This window comes from Centropristis striata, chromosome 19, assembly GCF_030273125.1.
Source record: "Centropristis striata isolate RG_2023a ecotype Rhode Island chromosome 19, C.striata_1.0, whole genome shotgun sequence".
Taxonomy (NCBI): Eukaryota; Metazoa; Chordata; class Actinopteri; order Perciformes; family Serranidae; genus Centropristis; species Centropristis striata.
Window position 1 is genome coordinate 35,384,671 of NC_081535.1, and position 10,858 is coordinate 35,395,528.

Below are 10,858 nucleotides of genomic sequence, written 5' to 3' on the forward strand. Positions count from 1 at the left end.
ATTTATTTCATTTTATTTTTATTTTTTTATTTTATTGTCATTAAAATATTATTATTGGTTTGCTCTTTTTTATCCATAATTTTTATTTATTTAGCACTAAAAAATAAATACTTTTTTTTAGGAATATACCCCAATATCATGTATTTTAGTAAATTAGCTTCTTTGTTTACTTCTTTAAATAAATGGACATTAGAACATTTATATATTTTATTTTATTTACTTTTAGTACTTTTACACTTATTACTGTCATCCTGCCAATGAAGTCACAATTTTTTTTGCACCAAAAAGAATAAATGAAAAAACAAACAAAAAACATAATACATTAATTTCTTTTTTAGCTTGCTTGTTTACATAACATTATTAGGATTCATAATATTTGTATTTTTTCTTCTTTTTTCATCCATCCTTGTTATTGTTGTTCTCATAAAGCAAAACTTTTTTTTGTTTGTTTTTTACTTTTTGCACTAAAAAAAATAAAGTAAATGAATAATAATGAAAATATATTAGAAAAGAATATTCCCTTGGTAAACAAAATGGAGTAGTTTAACCTTTAAAGCATTTAGTTGAGTAAAAGTAGAAATACCACATGACACAATAATTATAATAATAAATAATACAATAATAATACAATTCCAGTATAAGTTAAAGTCAATATACATTTTAAAATAATTTAAATTTAATTAATTAATTAAAAGTACAGATGTATAAGCAACACAGTGGAAAGTAATTAAGTACACAGAGGGAAATATTTATAATATTTAATATAATATAATATTTAAATATATACACAAAAAAAGTAAAAGACATAATGAGTTTATAACATATTGCTAAAGGTTAACTCAAAGGAATTATTTATTAGAAATACCACACTGTAATTCATTAAAGTTTTACTGTTTAAACAGTAAGGAGTGAAGTAAAAAATACAATAAAAGCTGCGGAAATGTGATGAAGCAGAAGTAGAAAGTAGCATAAAATATATAAATTCTCAAATAAGATATTTATATAAAAAAGTAGGATCTAGTATGATATATAAGAGATGTTTAAATGAGAAAAAAGATTAGAGAAAACTACAAAAAAAACCCTAATCTAATGAAAGAATAATATAGTCAACACATACTGCAGAATAAGTACTTTTACTTTTGATACTTTTTGATAATGATACTTCTGTACTTAATGCATGACATTTATTTGAACAATTTTTACATATCTGCATTTAAACTTTTCCTCAACTAAAGAATTTTCTTCCACCAGTTAACAAATTATACTTAAGAGTATGAAAAGTACTCAGCATTCTGAATACATTGTTATATTATTGTAGAAAATACTTAAATGCTGCAGACTGGGTTAGAAAGAGCTTTTTTTAATCATGTTTAGGTACTTTATCAATAATAATTCACTAATAAATGCACTAAAAATGCATATTTTGTGCAAATGAACATTGGATTTAATCTAACAAGTAGATTTCAAATAAATCAAGTGAAGTAAAAAGTACAATATTCCCTCAAAATTGTCATGCAATAGAAGTATAAAGTGGCAGTGAAAGTATCCAAGTCAGCAATGAATAAATAAATAAATGCACTCAACCTTTTGCAGGTTGAAATCTGCACAGAAGAAGGTGATATCATGCAGTAGATGATCACCCAGCAACCACAAATATCAACAAGGAACAATATGAGAAAAAAAAAGAAAATATTGTGACGTTTGTTTGGCACCAACTCTGTTGTATTTAATAATGAATTCTGCTGTCAGGCTAGTTTAACATTGACTTTTTAACCTGAAATAAATCAAATAAATATAGCTGCAGGCTATTTATAAAGTGAATTAAGTTATTATTGTTCGGTATTTTAGGTTTTAAAGGTCCAAAGACTAAATTGTTGGTATTTCAGGGGTCTGCTGTGGAGGGCAGCCCCGTGTTGTTTTGGTCTACGTCTATCTTTAGTCTGTAGGAAATTGAAAATCATGCCTATTCCTGAGTTTCAGTTACAGCCGCTCATTATGTAGGAGCCTATATCATTACAGCCAGGTTGTCATTACCAGCTCTCCTGCAGCAGCAGACAAGGTGTCTGTTGGCCAGTTTGTGGGAAGCAGCGCCGCCGTGTGTCTGGAAGAAGAACTGCAGGGGGTTTAAACGACCAAAAGAGACATGAAATTATCAAAAAAAGCACTGCAGGGGCTTTAAATGAGGTGCACGAGGGGTTTATAGATGTTTTAAAATCATTTTTACATGCTCATATTATCATTAAAATACATTTTTAGACAATCTGCTCCGTCAAAGGTGATTTTTAGTTCAGATTATGTGCAATATGCACCTTATTTGTTTCATAGTACGTCACAAGGACATAACTACCCTAAAAATAATAGCAGACCAAAGGACCTAACAAAGGACCTAAAATGACCAAAAGAGTCACAAAACGACCAAAAGAAGAGACAGAAAACGACCAAAAGAGACACAAAACCATCAAAAAAGACACAAAATGACCAAAAGAGACACAAACCTATCTAAAAAGACACAATATTACCAAAAAAAGACAGAAAACGACCAAAAGAGACATGAAATTATCAAAAAAAGCACTGCAGGGGGTTTAAATGAGGCGCATGAGAGGTTTATAGACGTTTTAAAGCTATTTTTACATGCTCATATTATCATTAAAATACATTTTAGACAATCTGCTCCGTCAAAGGTGATTTCAGTTCAGATTATGTGCAATATGCACCTTATTTGTTTCATAGCAGCAACATTTTTATACTGCATATTCATATTTATTCTGCACTGGAATTCTACTCCTTAATACATACTCCTTCTTTAGACACTTTATTTTTTATTGTATTTTTATATTTTATTGCTTGAAGTATGCCTAGGTTGTTCTTTTTATTTAATTGTGTTGTTATTGTCTCTGTGTGTAATGCAAAAATACCTTTTAAAAAAAAATATTACTCGCCCAAAAATATGTGTATGTATTGGATACAACATTTAAAAGTTTAAATGTGTCATAAAGCACAAATAATCCGTATAAGAATATATAGATATAAAGTTAAAAAAAATAAGCAGAATTATTGTAATTAACCTGAGAGATTTTTCTTTTTCTTAATTTCTTGTTTCTCTGTACGGCAATGGAAAGAATATTAAATAACAGTAATAATAAATAATTATAAATGTAATATACCTTTTTTATAATAATTATGTTATTTATAATACAGTTTTTATTTATAAATAATATAATTGAAAATATATAAATACCAAAACAATTCTATTATTGTCCTTTGGTGATTTATGTTGAAGCAAATAAACTAGTAGTGAAAAAAAAAACAGAAACTATCTATCTATCTATCCTTTTTTTAACCGTCTCCTCTCTCTTTTAACACCTGGACTCTTTTTATTTTTTATTTTTTTTAACTACTATTTATTGCCCCTCCACTATGGAGGTATTAGTAACTTATTTATTTCACTAGGCTCAGCAAAGACTTTATTATCTGCCATATGTTTAGTGTGGGCTGATGGTGTGTGTGTGTGTGCAGTGGTGGAAAGTAACTAAGTACATTTACTCAAGTACTGTACTTAAGTACAATTTTGAGGTACTTGTACTTTATGTGAGTATTTTAATTTTATGTAACTTTATACTTCTACTCCACTACATTTAGCTGACTGAGAATTATACAAGTAGGCCTTTTTCAGGGAACAAGAAATGGGTTAACAACTTAACTCTATGGAGTCTTGGGCTATTTTGTCCATTTTTGAATTCTTTTCATGTCTTTGTAAGTCATTTTGTGTCTTTTTTGGTCATTTTGTGTCTTTTTTCAGTCATTTTGTGTCTTTTGGTGTCTTTTTTTGTCATTTTGTGTCTTTTTTAGTCATTTTGTGTCTTTTTTTAGTCATTTTGTGTCTTTTGGTGTCTTTTTTTGTCATTTTGTGTCTTTTTTTGGTCATTTTGTGTCTTTTTTTAGTCCTTTAGTCCAACATAAAATGTGATTTTGAATCTTTTTTTTTACTTTCAAAACACTATCACGCTCAATAAAGAATTTTAAATGTTGCAAATGTGCATTAATTTCAGAGTACACTGAGACATTAAACTGCATCATTTTCAATTCAATTCTGGAAAAGTTGGTGTGTTCTAAAACTTTTGACCAGTAGTGTATATATTGTTGTATATAATAAAGTTCTTTGAATTGAATGTAACTGAATTAGAACAAGGTGTGTCAGCTGTATAACATCGATGCTTATAACTATAAAAGAAATAAAAGATAATTATGTTCACAGTAAAAGCATGTGACTTACAACCTTTGCTCACATCCACAGTGGATACTTCATACTTCTGCTTTTCTACATTTCAGAGGGAAATATTGTTGTGTGTTTTGTTTTGCATAATGAGTTTATTACATATTGCTAAAGATTAACCCAGTGGCTTGCAGCAGCAGTGGAGGAAATATTCCGACTGTAAAAATATATCTGCAAACAAACAGTGCAGTAAAAAGTATTCAGATCCTTTACTTCAGTAAAAGTACTCATACCACACTGCAGAATCACTTCACAACCAGAAAAAGGTCTGCACTGAAGTAAAAGTATACAAAATATACTGAAAGTATCAAAAAAATAAAAGAAAAGCACTTATGTAGAATCGCCTCACTCAGATAGTTTTTTATATTCCAAATATGTTATTGGATAATTATATTTGATGCATTTAAATTTTATATTGCACAAATGACTGAAAACACATATTTAATATTATTTCAGATGCAACTGATAGAAATATAATTGGCGAAGTTGGAGTTTCATCTTTTTTTGTTGTTATTCAAATGTATTATTATTATTATTATTATTATTATTATTATCATCATTATTGTTCTCAAGTGGTTTTAACCAGATGTTTTAAAGCCCAAGGCCTCATTAACCCTTTTTTTAAAATTTGGTTTTATTTATTTGCACAGTTAGAATTACATAAAATGACAAAGAAAACATATAATGTAAAGTGCAGGGAGAGGCAGAAAACCTACATGGGCTTATTTATTTAAAGCCTCCACCTAAAATTTCATAGTTATTAGAAAATAATAAACTGATAATAGAAAAAACAAATGTATAACATCAACCCTTTATCAGGCGAAGAACTATATTTGGTAACTTCAGTTGATATCATCAATATTTCGAGAAAAAAGTTGCAGATTTACTAGATTAAAGTGTCAAATCTACAAGAAAATAAGTCACAGATTTATGAGATTTAAAGTGGAAAATCTGCACGAAAAAAGTTGCAAGTCTGCAAGAAAAAAGTGTGAAAAACAACTTTTTTCTCCCAGATTCACCACTTTAAATCTCATAAATCTGTGACTTATTTTCTCGTAGATTTGCCACTTTAATCTCGTAAACGTTTTTCTCAAAATATTAAATTCCGTATGTTTTTTTTTCACATTCTGGCTGTATGTAATATCCTCCAATATTCTCTAGGGTTGGAATTTGGAATTTGCAAGTATTTCAATGAGTGTCCTATTAAGGGTTAACGCTGCATTATTATATTAAAAATCTTTTTATTTGATTGGGTTGAAATTCATCATCATTTGCAAAATGTATTCTCAATTGTTTTCCCCTTTTTATTTGAAACTGTGTATCTCGGTAATATATTACTAGACGGTTTTAGCAATACAGACAAGAAATTGCTTTATATTCTTTTAGCAGCAAGCAAAAAGGCCATCTACAGTTACAAATGGACTCATTTTACAAAACCTGGTCAAAATGGACAGAATATGTTAAGCCTACAAGTTCTGATTTTATATAAAACTCATTTAACTAACAACGACTGCTGCAAAGAATAATAATAGGAGAAAATGATGACGCTGTGTGATATTGGTACCCCCCACCTCAACTGTTCTTCTTCTTTGTTCTGTATAAAATGTAAAAAAATTCCTCAATAAAAAAGTTAAAAAAAAAAAATAAAAAAAAAATAAAATCTTTTTATTTGGCATACTTTTATCAAGCATATGGATAAACTCCCATCACATATGAAAATAATAACAAATTCAATTAAAATGTTGGAAAATTTTTAAAAGTGGTGTTTTAAAGGTTTTGAGTGTTTTTAGTTTGAATTTTCTCTTTAATGATGCTTAATTTTTTTATTTAAATTGTAAATTTCAAGCACTTAGGTACCTACTAAAAAATCTCAGCAGCAGATCAGAGCTAAATAAACTGATTTTGGTTCATTATTCTTGAAAGTGCTTGAATTTTTTGTGCTTGTAAAGCAAAACGAACCCGGCTTGTGAGAGATTTAATTACCCATAATTGTGGGATTTTTGTTTTAATTGTTATGCATTGATTGATGTTATTGTTTGATAATTACATTTATATAATAATTTACAGGATTATGTCCTGTACAGTGAATGTTTTCATTTCATTATTTATTTATGCCATAGTTCTCTTATTTTATTTATATTATTCTTTATTTTGTCATGTAAAATAAATGCTTTTGATTGTTACGTATTCATTTTTTATCATGTTTATTTATTTTATATTTTGTCATGTACAGTGAAAGTTTTTGATTGTTACTTAATTTATGTTATCTATATCTATATAATATTATTTATTTTTGAATATTTGTGCTGCCAAAGTATTGTTGTATGGTTGGTCTATTATTTGAAAAATCAGAATAAAATATAAAAAAAATATTTTTTAAGTTAAGTTGTATTTATCTATTAAGTATTTATTTAAAATGTTAATTATTTATTAATTTTATTTATTATTAGTCATTTATCTAATGTTCTATTTAATTCTATATAGATGTATCTCTTTTATTCTGCTTTTTTACATTATATTTTATTAACTTTGCATTGATTCACTAACTTTGAAATGTTTTAACTTCTCTAAAAAGTTTCCTCTGTGCATGTAACATGCTTTTATGAATAAAAGCATTATTTTTGCTCAATCATCCGCTTGCATTTATAATAATAATAATAATACATTTTATTTGTAAAGCACTTTTCATTTGTTAAAAGCAATCTCAAGGTGCTACAGAGTACAACAAGATTAAAAACAGGTTAAAAGGCCAAAGCACAATGTTACATTTAATAAAAGGCTTTTCTAAAAAGAAAGGCTTATTTTAGGCCTTTTTTAAAAGTTTATATTTCCTTCCAAAAGTTATGAAATTAAAATTCCTGTTAAGAGAGAATGAAATGACTGTAGTAAAGGTTTATTGCACTACTGTGCTCTGTGTAGGTGTGTTTAACATCTACGTGGTATAAAACAGCTGTAAAACCTGGACTCTGCATCGAGCACCTGCTGGTTATAAAGACTCACACTTCCTTCTTTTATCAGTTTCACCGTCCTTCAACTCTCCGTCCATCAGGTAAGATTTACCTCCTAACGACCACCGTTTGATGCTCAAAAGAGCCGTAATCTATCCTAATCTTTGCTGGGGGAGACAGAGAAGCTACATCACAGAGTAGAAAAAATCTGTTTAATTTACGGTAAAATACCGGCAGCTGTGGTTGCCAGAACTTCACCGTAAAAATTACAGTGAGTGGATTTTCTATTCTAAATTTAAATGTAAATATCAGCAAAAACTGTAATTTAGACTGAGTATTCCTGTTATTTTTAGGGTAATTGTGTCATTCATTCACACATCATGGTATTTCTCCATAAATTTTGCATGAAAATGTTATATTTTTACAGCAAAACTGTGTGTTTCTTCCACTTTATGGCAGAAAAAAGTAAAAGTTTTGTGCTATTCTTTGATTTGATTTTGATTCATTAAAAGTGTCTAATATGGTGATATACAATTTTTTATTTTACGCCCTATTTCTGATGTCTTTGACAGTGTTTTACTGTTATTTCTACAAAGATTTTTAACAGTGTACTTCATCAAAGCCTTCCACTTCTCTATTGATGGTGCTTCCTTATTCTTCCAGTTTTTCAATATTAGTTTTTTAAGGATAAGAGAGGAAAAAAGTGTCAGTAAAACTGCACTTAACTCGATGTTACCTGCAGTTTTACTGCATTGTAAAAAGTTAATACTACAGTCAAGTACTGTAAACTTACCCTGATGTTGTATTTGGTCCTGTAGACGCTGTAAAGCATTTATTTTACATGACAAAATAAAGAATAATATAAATAAAATAAGAAAACTATGGCATTAATAAATAATGAAATGAAAACATTCACTGTACAGGACATAATCCTGTAAATTATTATATAAATTAAATTATCAAACAATAACATCAATCAATGCATAACAATCAAAACCAAAATCCCACAACTATGGGGAAGTAAATCTCTCACAAGCCGGGTTCGTTTTGGTATTTCTCTATAAATTTTGCATGAAAATGTTATATTTTTACAGCAAAACTGTGTGTTTCTTCCACTTTATGGCAGAAAAAAGTAAAAGTTTTGTGCTATTCTTTGATTTGATTTTGATTAATTAAAAGTGTCTAATATGGTGATATACAATTTTTTATTTTACGCCCTATTTCTGATGTATTTGACAGTGTTTTACTGTTATTTCTACAAAGATTTTTAACAGTGTAGTTAAAATGAGCCCTGTCTTTACAAAATTAAAGCACTTACATAAATGCATCAATACAAATAATCCAATAATATATTTAGCATATATAAAATAATATGAGTTGGTCCATTCTGCAGAACGAGTACTTTTACTTTTGATACTTTATGTACATTTTAATGCTGATACTTTTTATTTTTACTTCAGTAAGTTTTGAATGCAGGATTTTTACTTAGTGAAGTGATTTCACAGTGTGGTATTAGTACTTTTACTTAAGTAAGAGATCTGGATACTTTTTCCACCACAGTGTGTGTGTTTGTTTATTGTATGTATTGTTGTATTGTTGCTGCTCCTCCACATGTGAAGTTCCTAACGGAAAAATAAAGTTTTTACAGCAAACTGTGTGTTTCTTCCACTTTATGGCAGAAAAAAGTAAAAGTTTTGTGCTATTCTTTGATTTGATTTTGATTAATTAAAAGTGTCTAATATGGTGATATACAATTTTTTATTTAACGCCCTATTTCTGATGTATTTGACAGTGTTTTACTGTTATTTCTACAAAGATATTTAACAGTGTAGCTCTTCAGCTCAAGAACAAACTATGTCACAAACTCTTTCCATCGGACAGATCTGCTCCTGATCATGGCTGTGACCAACCAACCAGGCAGTTATCAACCTTCTGACTTCCAGACCGGTTTGTGTGATTGCTGCGATGACTGCGGCACCTGTGAGTAACTCCTTCCTTACTGGCAAATCTGATTTTCAAGCAAGATTCTGTGTTTTTCTCAATGCATTCCCCCTCTGAGCCAGGCTGCTACGCTCTGTGCTGCCTGCCGTGCCTCGGCTGCTCCATCGCCAGCGACATGGACGAGTGCTGCCTGTGTGGTCTGACTGTGTTAATGCGCAGCGTCTACAGGACCAAATACAACATCAACGTAAGTTTACTGTACTTTACTGTAGTATTCACTTTTTACAATGCAGTAAAACTGCAGGTAACGTCGAGTATCACAGCACTACTTTTAGACGAGACACTTCAGGCAAAAAACTTGCACTGGTCAATTCCACTTTAGGCTATTTAGCTTCTATAACATGTTGAATTTAAGAATTAAAGTGGAAAGAAAATATCACAAAACACATTTAAACGTTAATTTGACTACCGGTAGTTGCATAAATGGATTTCTTTCTAAATTTATTTGGGGTTTAATTGTCAGGCAATCAAACAAAATAGATTTGAGAGCAAAACTTTTAAAACTGCAATCAAAAGATGTTAATAAATGCAAGTCAAATTAATTTGTGAATAAAACCTATTATTGGGATCAAAAAGTTTATGTCCATGTCCGAACAGCCCCCACAGTGGAGTGTTTTAAGTCTCATCTCAAGAGCCATTTTTATTCCTTGGCTTTTTAACACTGCGTGAGTTTTGTGGTCCTCTGTGTCTTTTATTTATTTATTTTTTATTTTATTTTACTACTTTTAACTACGTCTTTTATTTAATTTTACTATGTTTATCTGTTTGATTGTATTGTTTTATTTGTGGCATCATTTTAGATTTATACACTTATTATTTATTGCTGATTGGTATATGGAATTGTTTGTTTTATTGTTGATTTTATGTACAGCACTTTGGAGACGTTTGTGTTGTTTAAATGTGCGAAACAAATAAAGGGGATTGGATTGGATTGGATCAAAAAGTTTAGTTTGCAGAGTCTAAAAGTTAAGTTTGCAAGGTCCAGAATGTTTTATTTTTTTCCAAATCCAAAAGTTAAGTTTGCCAAACCAAAAGTTAAGTTTAAACCCAAGATATCTCCCTCCAGTAAAAGTCATGTATGTGTTTCAGGGCTCCCTTTGCAACGACTACATGACGTACATGTGCTGTGGGATGTGTGCCGTCTGCCAGCTGAAGAGAGACATCGACCGCAGGAAGGAGCAAGGCATCTTCTGAGTGGACAGGTGAGTGTCGTATTAAAAAAAAAAAAAAAAAGAAGACACGTCATGAATACTGCGTCATGAATGAAACATTTATGGAGCTGTTGAAATAATGGGAAACCCTGTGTTTACTTTATCTTCTAGATGGCGTCAGGACAGCAGACGAGTTGTAAACGTGGCGACTGCTGTGCTTACTGAAGATACGTTTATAGATAAGAGACATTCTGTCTCTATGAAACGATATTCAGTATAAATGACTATCCTGGTGATTTCTTTTGCTTTTTTTTGCTATTCCAATTATAACCCTCCGAAGGAAATTACTTTCCCATCTTCCAGTCAGTTAAACATTAGTCAGAAAATTGTAAAATGAGTTCCTGTTAAAATAAAGTTTATCCTTGTTGTTAACAGGATGATGATTTAATCTGTAAAGGTGTTCTTTAAATTAAAAAAAACTCTAG

General features: G+C 29.7%; 1 protein-coding gene across 1 annotated transcript; it reads left to right on the top strand.

Annotated features, from left to right (window-relative positions):
- The first annotated feature begins 9,107 nt into the window (after positions 1 to 9,107).
- On the top strand, positions 9,108 to 10,416 carry LOC131992454 (placenta-specific gene 8 protein-like). Its single transcript, XM_059358049.1, has 3 exons — positions 9,108 to 9,201; positions 9,285 to 9,409; positions 10,312 to 10,416. Exons 1-3 carry the CDS (start codon positions 9,117 to 9,119, stop codon positions 10,414 to 10,416), a joined length of 315 nt encoding a protein of 104 aa, XP_059214032.1. The 5' UTR covers positions 9,108 to 9,116.
- Positions 10,417 to 10,858: the final 442 nt, after the last annotated feature.